The sequence below is a fragment of the Fundulus heteroclitus genome, chromosome 10, assembly GCF_011125445.2.
Source record: "Fundulus heteroclitus isolate FHET01 chromosome 10, MU-UCD_Fhet_4.1, whole genome shotgun sequence".
Classification (NCBI taxonomy): Eukaryota; Metazoa; Chordata; class Actinopteri; order Cyprinodontiformes; family Fundulidae; genus Fundulus; species Fundulus heteroclitus.
The window spans coordinates 25923239-25936003 of NC_046370.1; the positions used below are offsets into that span (position 1 = coordinate 25923239).

General features: G+C 41.0%; 1 protein-coding gene across 1 annotated transcript; it reads right to left on the minus strand.

Moving 5' to 3' along the window:
* Positions 1-5824: 5824 nt before the first annotated feature.
* Positions 5825-12621, minus strand: hhex (hematopoietically expressed homeobox). Its single transcript, XM_012876265.3, has 4 exons — positions 11941-12621; positions 8999-9177; positions 6731-6781; positions 5825-6624 (listed from the first exon to the last, which is right to left on the minus strand). The coding sequence occupies exons 1-4, from the start codon at positions 12311-12313 to the stop codon at positions 6361-6363; spliced, it is 867 nt and encodes a 288-aa protein (XP_012731719.1). The 5' UTR covers positions 12314-12621; the 3' UTR covers positions 5825-6360.
* Between the last annotated feature and the right edge of the window lie 144 nt (positions 12622-12765).

Sequence of the window (12765 nt, forward strand, 5' to 3'; positions counted from 1 at the left end):
ATTGACCATTGAACTAAAAGAATCAGAGTTCACCTTAACGTTATGTAAAATAAACATATTTTTCATACTTGCTATAGGTATTGTTGTTTTTAAATCTATATAAATGCAAGTGTGAATAAACAGGAAGCGTAATGGAATAAAAAAAAAATTTTCAGCTCACTGGCGGGTTGTCCTTTTTTTTTTAAGAACAGTCTCATGGGCACCACATGTGGTCCATGGGGGCTACTTGGTGCCCATGGGCACCACGTTGGTGAATCCAGCAACATTCAATTTCAGTCACAGCAAATAATCAGATTCAATTTGATGGCAGAGGTCCCTTTATATGCTTTCATTTCAAGTTAAATAACTAAATGGTGGAGAGATAGTCACATTCTACATCCCAAAAGCAAGCATATGTCCCCTTTGAAATGTGCAGAGTGCAGCTTTGTCTTGGAAGACACACAGCAAGGGGGCTGTTTGCCTTCTTTTAACACAAATCAGTATACGGCTAATTAACTTTTGGTTTGCAGTGGCAGAGAGGTGGAGAATTGAATAGCTGCAATAAAATATTCTGCAACCCAGGATATTTTTATGGGGATGAGATGAGGTGTTTGTTTGTTGTTTTTGGTTCCCAGTTTTATTTCTGTCTTTCAAGATTCCTGACATAATGGACAACACTGCCTACCTTACTTGCAAAATGACTATTCAACAACAAAGTCTCTTTATTTATAGACATCAAAATGTTTGTTGTAACTAGGATTAAATCAGGCTGTCCAATGAATGTATTGTGTACCCCTTGTAACTTTGGTAAACAAAGAGCAAACACCTGGAAAGTTAGTGAAGAAATAAATTGTGGTATCAGATACATGGAAAGTAAAACAGTTGATGTAAGATCAATATGACAGAATTTGTGCACAGACCACACAGAAAATGGACATTAGATAGACATTGTCCTTACTGAAGAGCATAACATATGAGAAGATGGGTCATGGCAGATTACATTCACACTGAGCCTGGTTCTGGATCTGCTGGAGGTTTCTTTGTGTTAAAGGGGAGTTTTCCTCTTCTCTGTCGCAAAATGTGTGATTGTCATGATGGATTGCTACAGTCAAAGATATTATGCAAGTGACTGTCCACTGTGGCTCCATGCTCATTCAGGAGGGGTTCATACTGCGAGGTTTCTTCAGGTAGATAACTTTGAACCAACCTGTTTGGATGATTTGGTAAAGTTGACTTTGAAAACAGCCTTGAGATGACATGTGTTGTGAATTGCAAATTATAAATAAACTGAATTGAATAAAGATTACTGTCCAGTCTTGTAGCATGAAGGTGGTATTTAGATTGAATGCACCATCAGTACATGACCTTGTTTCTGTGTCATTTAAAGAGGGAAGGGCTGCATTCATGCACTTTAGTGCAACAGAAATATTGCTCTGAATAAAACATTTTAAAGTAATATTTTCTGGAAAGAGCATTTGATGGCTGAAGACAACTTCAGACAATGGGCAAAAGTTAGATTTGTATGATTTTAAGGTAGTGGACTATTAAGGGATTTGGTATCAATATTATCATGATAATTTTTATTGTCACTACAACATACATTCCAATGAAATTGGTTTTCTGCTTTTAACCCATCCCTTAGAGAGCAGTGGGCAGCTTTACAACCATGGGGAGGATTCTGGGGCTAAGGGTCTTGCTCAAGGACCCAGAGTGGCAGCCTGTGGAGATCAAACCTGGTACTTGCAGCCATCTTAGAGCGCAAGTGTGCTGCTCTTACTAGGGCTGGACGATATAGAAAAATGCATATCGATAAAATAGAAGTCAAGTTGATCGATATCAATAATCATCATTAAATTCAAAACATGTATTTTAAGTGCAGCCCTAGGCATTTTAAGCTGTTGCTAAGCAACCTATTTTTAGATACAGAACACATCTGAATTCAAACTCAAACATTTATTGAACCAACTTTTTACCAAAACTAAAAGTTTTTAAAAAAGAAAAAAGAACACATGCTCTCTAAACTCTTTGAAGAGGACAGAGCTCGGTTCCTGGGTCTGCGTTGTGATTGGTTGGGAGGATGCAATGACTGTAACGTTAACCTACATGACTAGAATGCAAAAGAAAGGAAAAGTTCTATTGAACTTTTTATTGACCCTTATTTTCTATCATGGATATACAACTATCGATCGATATATATTGTTATTGAATTATCGTCCAGCCCTAGCTCTAACCACTAGGCCACCACTCCCCTCGTTTTATTTAATAATTATTATTTTTATGCAGGCTTTAGGGATATTTCACATTTCTGAAGTAGGCTTCTGTAAAGAGATAATGAGTGGTCTATAGCTTACCAGGAGCAGATAGCTCCCAGTGTGTCTGGGTACTGATGAAACACTTACTTTTCCAGTTGATATCTCAACTGATCAGGGCCAAGAGCAAAGCTCACATCTGCCATACTCAAACAACTAAAGCTAAAAAGAACAAAATAATTTTTCACAAGTATATGAATTAAGTTTTTGAATCCTTGTCCTAGAGCGATAAATGATCCAAATGGACAAGACGTCAGATCTCTGTTCACTGTACTTCTTAAAACCAAGCTTTGTTGTTTTCCTTCTGCTAGTCATCTGATGCAGCATTTACTTGAGCTGCTATGTGCTTAGTACCGCCCTTTGAGTGAAAATATTATTGTTGCTGCCATCACTATCAAAAATCTGTCAGCACAGTACCTTTTCGACCCTGGTGAGCAGGTATAGATGATGGGTTTGTCTCCGGTGGGCTTCATGCTCGAATCGGACAATAGAGCAGGCTAAGATGAATAGATTCGACTTTAATTAGCCTTAGGGATTCTTTGTGTATCCTCAGTAACTGTTACCAGCTGCTAGATAGTGCCATATCACATCACTGAAGATGAAGATTCCTCCCTGACCAGTGTGAATACAGACTTCTGCACAACTGCTCCTAAAGAACGATCAATCTTATGTCAATTAACCCAGTTAAACAGTTGTTTCTGAACTCTACTGAACTTCCTGTTTTATACTGAAACATCTTATCAGACCGTACCTTGGGTCGCCTCACTTCCTTTGTTCTGTACCTTTTCACACCCAGTTTCCTATTGGTCAACAGAGAAAGAAAGTACACCCCTTAGTGTTACAGTTTTGGCTCCATTTCGTATGGAGCCAAAACTGTAACACCAATGACAGGATGTAAATTTGTGTGTGTAGTTCTGGATATTTGAGGTAACATCTAAATCATTTTTGAGCCTGGAAAATACCAGACCATGTATACGTTGAGCCCATAGGGTGTATATTCTTTTTACTATGACTGCATGTCTGAATATTTCCAGCCTTCCAGACACATTTTGCGTTTGGATGCAGGGGTTTCTGTTGTTGGGTCATGCCTTCTCTTTTGTTAGGGACTGACTACTTTCCAAATGATGTCTTTTGGACTTTTATCTTGAGTCATATGTTATGTTTCCATCGAGGTTATTTCTAATTAGATAACTCAAAACTAACGTTATTGGGTTAGATAGAGAAAAGAAAGTTAATCAACAGCTTCTGGTTTCCCCTTCCCTGTTTGGTTTTTGTATGCTATTTCTGATGAAGATCTCGTCCCTTTCTCTCCTGTGTGTCTCCTCCTCATGGACCTCCTTCCTCTGTCTCTGTGTCCTGGTGGCTGCTGGCGACACCAGTATCGATGTGAGCAATGTTGTCCCTCATTAATTTATCAGTTTAGAATGGGGGGGGGGGGCACTCAGCAGGGGGAGATAATGGCTTCCATTTGGCCAAGGTCAACAGTCAACACATTCCTCAGTCGTTCAAATACATCCACACATTAACTTGTGTCCATCAATACAACACACACATATGCGCACGCACACACATTCTCGCTCTCTCTGCTGCATCACTGAGCTCCTTCTCTGTCCAAAGACTGAAGCACATTAGTAAATCACATTGTTCTCGTTCTTAATGTGCCTTGATTCATAGAAACACAGAAGACACCAAACTGCCGCCCCACACAGTAGGAGAACATGGGGTTCAAGAGGCCAGCTTTCATTAACAGGAAGGATAAAAAGGAAGTATTGATAAATACTTCAGTGAAATGTGTCAAATATTGTGTAGGGCTGTGGTTCAGTTAACAGCGTCTCATTAAAAGCAAACCAACTCACTTGGCACTGATTTTACCAGCAACATGACAGATACATTTATCTGATGTAACATGGTTTTCCAGTAAACTTTTGTAAAACATTCCCTGTGTCTAACATTAAATATCAATCAGTAAAGAAATCAATATCCATTCAGACTACTGTTAGAAGTGAGCTCCCACCCAACAAGCCTGGCTCTAACAGGAAACCTGTCGAATGTTGATTGCCAGAGTCCACCCCGTCCCCCCACAGGCTGAGCTAACTATGGGAGTAGTACTGTTCACTCATTCATTACCTCTTCAAACATTCCATTGAAATGTATGTGTGTGAATTAGTCATTAGACTCCAATCACCTTTTATTTATTCTTCGTTTGGTGTTTGAATCGACCAAACAAGGACGATTGGAATGGCTTAAACCTATCAACCTGACATTAAAGCTGCCTTCTTCCTTTATCATGTCTGCACATGTTAGAAAACAAACGGCTCTGATCACTCCTGATTTCTTTATCAATATTTGTGTGTGTGTGTGTGTGTGTGTGTGTGTGTGTGTGTGTGTGTGTGTGTGTGTGTGTGTGTGTGTGTGTGTGTGTGTGTGTGTGTGTGTGGCCAGATTGGACAGGCACTTTGGAATTAGTTAGCTATCTGCTGAACATTTCACCTACCAACTGTGTGTGCTTTCCTTTGAATGTTGACTTTACTCTGCGCGATTTGTGAACCATTACACAATACAGGAGCTGAGATCAATGAATTTGCTGTTGGCTGTAGAATAGTCCTGCATGTGGGAGGCCATTGACATCAGTAATGGATCCCAAATAAGGTGATCACAGGAAATACATCACAATATCACATGTAGTTAAGGAGCTAGGTTACATTTCCATGATTTCTATGATCATTTTAAAATGTGTTTATGTTTATCACTTTAGAAAAGTTCTCCTTAAAAGCAACCTGTTTTTGGATTGTATGTCTTTGCTCTCTGTTTCTGCTTCTCTGAAGGTTCACTCAATCATTAACCTAATCTACTCACTGAAAAAACCCCACTCATACTGTTTGCATGGGAGCTTGATAAGCTATTTGAAGTTAGATGTGGTGATGGGACAACAATTGACGTGGCCCGAATAGTTTGCTAATCTGTGGCTGTCTATATTTCAACATTCAGAGACAGAGAGAAGTGCAGAACAGGGATTGGGATGAATTAAAAGATGAATATTTGTGTGTTTTGGTGAGATAAATATTTCAGCAGTACCCAAAGAGCAGTTTAATAGTTTCACTGCAATTTTTGAAGGTTTTGAAACTCATTGAAATAAAAAAAATAAAATAAAAATAAAAAAAATTATATATATATATATATATATATATATATATATATATATATATATATATTATGGTAATTTTCAACGAATACAGCTGCTCACCTTGGTAAGATGAAACGTCAATACAGCAATATTAATTTTCCAGTTATCATAAGACCCATAAAGAAACATTGTACAATGATCATCTTTTTATCGAAGAAAACTTTCCTTGTAAACCTATTTTGCATTTCAAAGGAAGTTCTTTTTCTCCCTTAAATCATTTTTACATTTGAAGTTCATAAACTGGTAAAACCCAGATGATGCTTTAATATTTTATTGTCGTTAACATTCACATTTTTCGCCCAGCACCTTTCATACAGCATCTCATTTTATTCATTAAAGATCACACTTCTGCTGAATGTGTGTTAAAATGTCTTTATTCTGGTCATGAAACAATCCCTTAAACATGACAAAACAAAACACTTTCTATGCTCTATGGATTATTTCTTTGAATAACACAATCTGAAAATACATACCAAAAGAAGGATGGAAATACCACATATTTACATTGATCATCTGGCAGTAGCAGTCAGTACTGATACAACCCAAAAAGTACTATACATCATATATACAAGAGGCGAGTAAAGAAGAGAAGAAGGGACTGAATGTTCCATATATCCCTGTCTAGATAACAGAGCTGCACAGTGCAGCATTTAGCCATCACTAGGGATCAAGCAAGGTAAAAAGATCTGGTCCCAAATGTGAAGACAATTCCCAATTCCCGGTTAAGTCTCTTTACGACAACTTTTTATTTAATGTTATTTCCACATTCTTACTTCCCAGGAAAGCAAACAGACCTAGTTTTGGAAACAGGACGCTGTCCAAGGCTCCAGCGGTGTTTATCATCCAGACGGAATGCTGAGGAGGATCCAGTTGACCTATGCTGCACAATTATGGCTTTAGTGTTAACTCACTGTTGTTTTCTATATCCAGTTCCTGGTCCGAATCATCGGACACATCAGAGTCCAGATCTGTGGGGGACTGCGCAGACCCAGAGTGCACATGGTGCCCCCCCGGGGTCAGCTGGGGGGTTGGGCCTGCCTGCCGGTGCTCCATGCTCTGGATCCCCACTTGCTCTGTCATTTTATCTGCTTTACAGCTCCTCCCGAGCGCACCGTCATCCTCCACCTCCCTCTTCCCACACTGAGGATTTTCCTGTCACAGATAGGAATATTTGAATATTAAAGCCCACACACCTGCTAGTACTGGCTATAACTGTTTGCTCTTCGTTAAATAAAATGCAGCCATTGCAGCTTTTCACCTGTTTTAATCTCCTCCACTTGGCTCGTCGGTTTTGAAACCAGGTCTTAACCTGAAACACAGCAGAAAAACATTTTTAGGATAATCACAATTTTCTTTTCCTTGCATTTCACTCATTTTCATTATTTAATTTTGTAATTTAAAAAACAATTGCTAACGTATTGTTTAAGAAGATAATAATGGCAAGCAGCAAGGACCTTGAAACATGTGCTACTTTTAAGATACTACTACTACTACTACTACTACTACTACTACTACTACTACTATTATTATTATTATTATTATTATTATTATTATTATTATTATTATTTTTATTATTATTATTATGAATAATACAGATATTGATATATAATTTAAACATTGACTACTTTTCAGCATAAAACTGTACAGGAAAAACTGGAATACATGATCACTATCCTTCTTGGGAGGCCCTTTGCTGCTTGCATCCACTGGAGCCAAAATTATTCATTTTTAAAAACTGTCTTCGAGCTATATGTAGTCTACATAGTAAAATATGCATCACTATCGCTTTTCCATTGTTGTGAACAGGAGCTTTCCTCTTCACTGCACTAGTCCTAACAAATACGCAGGAATTTTCTCCGCTATGAATCCCTTTAATCCATTGAATAGCAATTTTATCGAGAGCTTTGAAAGGATTTTAACCCTAGGAAATGCAAATAAGAAATAAAAATAGATATACAATTTTCATGTTAGTGTTTTTTTAAAAGAATATTAAATTGGAGTGAAAATGTTGAAAAGATACTTTTAGTTAAATTTTATAATACCGACTTGAAGAAAAAAAATCCAAAGTCAATATTCAACCCAAAATAAAAACATCGGGCCAAATGTCATTTGTCATGTAATTAGAATGAAAACATTTAGAGCGAAGCAAAAACATAAAAAAAAAAAAAAACATTTTTTTAAAGGCTCCGGGGCCCCATCAGGATTTCAACTGTTTTCTTCTCCCATGTCCGCGGTTTTAAGTGACTCCTATCAGTTCATATACGGAAGATTTAACGCTAAATGATGCTGTCCAGATTATTCAGACAGCCCCCTCTCCAACGCTGCCTGCATGCTTTTTATTTCTCGGCTGTTGTTCTGTCCTCCAGCAGCTCATGCGCTCTGGCGACGCGCTGCCGCAGTCCGCTGCGCGCTCAGGTTGGTGGCCGCTGCAGATTTACAGACTGCCGCAGTCTCAGGGCCCCAGCGCAGGGATATAGTGACCAGAACCTTGATTAACACAGTTCCGTTTTCAGATGTCCCATGCCACCACCATCCGTAGGAAAGTTGTTTAACCGTGGTCCAAGTCTAACATTTAAAACTGAAGAACCTGAACATGAGAAGGTTCGTCTGGATCACTCAAACAGAAGATCGCAGGAATCACGGCACTGATTTCAAAAGACAAAACATCCCCCTTTAGTTGTTTTCCATAAAAATAAAATAAAAATGATTTCAAAAGACAAAACATTCCCCCATAGTTGTTTTCCATAAAAAAAATATTTTGGAGATTTTGTGTTCGGATTGTTTGGGATAATTGCGAAATGATGTTTAAAAACCAACAATTTGCCTACAATGTTTAAATACCCGTAAAACCAATATGACCCCAGGATTATTCCTATCTATGGGAAATGTTATAGTAATCTTTTAATTTTACCGATAATGGTAAACAATTTACAAACAAGCACGCTAAATAAAAACATACAATATCATTTATAAATTACTGCTAACTTTATGGTTGCTTTAATATATATATTATATTTCCATCTTAGCTTTATTATTATTATTATTATTATTATTATTATTATTATTATTATTATTATTATTATTATTATTATTATTATTATTATTATTATATCCAACTTTATTTATAAAGCCCTTTAAAAATCCCCTCAAAGGGACCAAGGTATCGTACAATGCAAAACAATAAGCCAGCAGACACTAATAAATAATAATAAAAAAACAATAAAATATGAAAGCTAAAAACGAAATATAAATACAAACACACGTTTAAGATAAAATGGAAACAAAAGCCATTAAGTCAACAAATTAAAAGGTAGCAAAAGCAATGGTATAACAATGGTCCTTTAGATTTAAAGTGATAGATAGTGGATAGAAGATAGTGGAAGGTCATTCCGTACCTTACCTCATTATTATTATTATTATTATTATTATTATTATTATTATTATTATTATTATTATTATTTGTGCTCAGCAGTAAATTGGCCGCCATGAAATAAGGTTCGGTTGTGAGCGGGTTCGGCCTCCTCACCTGTCTCTCGCTGAGCTGGAGCATCTTAGCCAGGCGTTTCCTCTCTGGAGGGGACAAGTATTTCTGCGTCTCGAACTTCTTCTCCAGTTCGACGGTCTGGTCGTTGGAGAACCGGACTTGGCCTCCCTTTCTTTTGTGCAGAGGCCGCTGGATAAACGGGCTCCACAGCAGGGGCTTTCCTTCACACACAGAGCACACCTGGTTATCAGCCTCGGTTCTGTTCAGTGTCGGAACGCCAGACCCAATGGACATTCACTGCACATGACCATAGCTCATGCAGATGGTTCTAGATAAGTCTGCCATGTTAAACTCCATTCAACTTTATTTATACTGCAGCAAGTAGAATATATATTTCCCTTTACATGTCAGACACAAAACATTCAAATCATGATCAAAAAATCCAATCAGTCTGAAAATTGGTCAGAAGCCTGCACGATACAAGTCCGTGACTACGTCCAGTTCTTGACCGGGAAATTCTCCGAACACTTAAGAGAGCGAAGCTTATGGCTGTGGCCTAGTTAGAGGTAATGCCATCGATAACTTCATCTGCGATGGCTAGAAATTGTCATTTTCTTGATTTGGCAGAGAGTCCCTTGGAGGCCAGCAGTGGCGTTTTGGATCAACTCAGCAAACCTCACCTGAAAGCGACAAGTGCCTAAACAGTTCAGGAGAGGATGTTCTGATTCAGCTCATTTCCCACTAATAAACTAATGCTGCATTTGACAGTTTTAGAGGATGAGATTCCTAATGTTATTACTGTGAATGTAAACTCCGAGCTGCAGGCGTTGTTCCAAAGGCCAGCAGTGGGAGAGCCAACATGCGCGCTGTTTCCTCCCCGTTAATGGCTGTGGAGCAGACAATAGCAGCAGCCGCCTGCTGCATGCTGTCTCTTCAGGAAGGTCGTGACAGAGCGCAAACTATGGCCAAATATCCGCTTCATGTGCTTCCTGCTGCTTGCAGTGATTACAGGCGAGGGTTAGAGCCATCCAGCCGCACTAACACGGTGCCATCTGCAGTTTTCCACACAGCAGCAGTCCACCTGGGTCGGTCCTGGGCCGGTTCTGATCATAGTAGCCAGCAGAACCTGAGCTGCCACGTATTATCTGTTTGGTCCGTTAACCGTTTAAAGAGCAAAACAGAAAGCGCACGTCACATCCTGTCTGCGGATGGTGAAAACCCAGAATTTCATGACCCGCGCTGCTAATTAGAGGGACGTTGTGCTGTTAGGAGCTGTTCAGACGAACAACCAGAAACAGAACCGCGTCTCTCCTCCCGGCGGCCTGGCATCTGTCCAGCTGCGACCATCCTGCTCACAAGGAGCCCTGTCACCTGGCAGCAGAGGTGGAAATCTCATAAATCTAAATGATAATCAGTTTGCCCAGTTAGGTCGGTGCTCCAAATTTATTGTAACGAGGCCACAAAAATAAACTCAACTCAACAATCGCAAATAACCTGAACTTTTGTTGAATCGTATAATAGTTTCTACTAATAAGAAAACAAAACATTATAATTATATAATCTATCAGATTTTAAAGCACGTTTAAGCAAAGACCCGTTTGGGTCCAAAGTGTGAGGCAGCTTTTACATTTTAAATCACAGGCCTCCATTAAAATAACCCGATTAGTATGATCCAAACAAACCGAGCTGGCGTCTGTTCTTTTATTTTTATTGTTATTTTTTTGAGCCACTCAGAGGATGGAAACCGTTATCTCTTCTTCCTTTGTCCAACCCCAGTGGTCCCATTTCTCCTACAGGACCCCGCGGGGCCCGATGTGCGGCTCTGCTCGCCGCCTGCAGCAAAGAAAGCCGGCCACATCCTCGCAGGGCCCGGCAGAGGAAGTGCAACAATATGTGAAAAACGGATCCCGGGCTATCAGAGGCCGAGTGTTTCCTGAATATGTCTGTATTGAGGATGTCGATAAAATAATCAGCAGCGAGCAGCGGCCTCCCGAGGAAGCGGCTGGCCGGGGTGAGACAGGAAAACATTTAACAGCTTCTGAAAGCAGATTTACTCCTATCGACAGGCTCACAGCTTCCGCTATGAACGGAAAAAGGCCCGGCTTGTTCACTGACCCAAAATCACTATACTTCAGAGGACCATCCTTTACTTGCCGCACTTTATTATCAATTCTGCCTAATCTAAGAGTTTAATGTGAGCTAATTAGGCCAGTGGCGTTTAATGCCACCTCTCTCTGCGTCTCCAGCCCAGCAACGAGCTGCTCATGGTGGAGGGGCGTCCTCTGATCTTTCAGAACAATGGGCCTCAGGAGAACAAGTCAAGGTCGGCCCTCGCCTCCCCAGCACCAGCCCAGCGTTCTGAGTGGATGTGCCTGCAGCTATTGTGGCCCTAAATGTCTGTCACAATAACAGCGTGACTCATCTGTGCGTGGTCAGGCATCATGCGCAGAAACTCTCCGGGATAGAAGCCTCCAGCGGCTTTTCACCCATTGGGTGTTTATGCAGATCAAACACATGCGACTGGAGATGATCTGAAGTTCGATATGCATGGCCAAGCGTGATGCTCATGCAAAAAGGTTTCGTTAGCACTGAAACGAAGTTTGTTAATGCAGAAAAGCTGTCCTGCGATGAGCGAGAGAAAAATGCATTGCTGCCACAGAAGCTGCCTTTCGGCGTGTGTATAATTCACCACATTTAGGCCTGACTGGTAAAAATGATGTGTTATCTTTCCCAGATGTGTTTTCACACTAAAGAGAGCGCAAACCTGCTTCACTGCTACAGATGAGACCGGAAAACGTCGTTTTGTTCAGTAACAGAGTAAAAATGTAACTTGGTAGAAAAGTTAAAGAACCGAGTTTATGTAGACAGAATGTCCTCAGGAGAAATCAGCTGGGATGTCAATTACATGAGAGTCCAGACGAACGGACCAGAGAAAGTGAAAAAGTGGGGACACGATCACTCAGAAAAAGTTCACATCTACTCACCGAGGGGGTCCTGCCGGAGCAGCGCCTGTGCGTACTCCCCCATGGAGCGGTGCTGCGGCGGGTGGAACGGGTACATGGAGCCGCTGAAGGCTCCAACGGGACCGTACGTCGCAGTCAGCGCGGCGTGGGACAGCACCGGGTGGATCGGCGTGGGTTCGTAAATCGGTGTCCGGTAGGGAGAAATCAGACTGGTGAAGGAGGAGTTCGCTGACGGGAGTGTCGGCGTGGGGATCACCGGTGTGGAGCAGGACGAGGACGAGGAGGACGAAGAAGAGATGGTGGCCGAGGCAGTCCTCCCCAGGATGTCCTCGATGTAGAAGGGGGTCGGGTGAGCCGGCTGGATGGGGGTCGGTGCGTAAAGCGGGACGCTCATGGTGGTGTGCGCGTCTCCCCGTCTCTTCCAGACTAAGTCTAACAGGACCTAAAGTCTTCGATCCAGAGTGTTCCGTGTGCCCCAACTCTGAAGCTGAGTTACTTTTCTAACTTCCCAAATCAAAGAGGGTTCCAGGGCTGCGCAGGGGACCGTTAAAGTGTTTTGGTGCCCATCAGGTCGGACTGGTGACCAGCTGACACTGGATCCAACTGCTGGGTCTGTTATCTGACTTCAGCCGAAGAAGGGAGGAGATAAATGGACGGCCAACTTCCTGCAGGTGGCTGGTGGCCGTTTCTGATTGGCTTTGTCTTAGATCCAAACTTGCCCCGCGGTGAGGGGAGATTTCTGTTGCTTTTTAGGATAATCACAGACCGCTGGAAGCCCACGTATCAGCTGGATCAGTAGAATATATTTCAGTTCGTTCCAGAACTGTCCTAGTAACACAAATAACT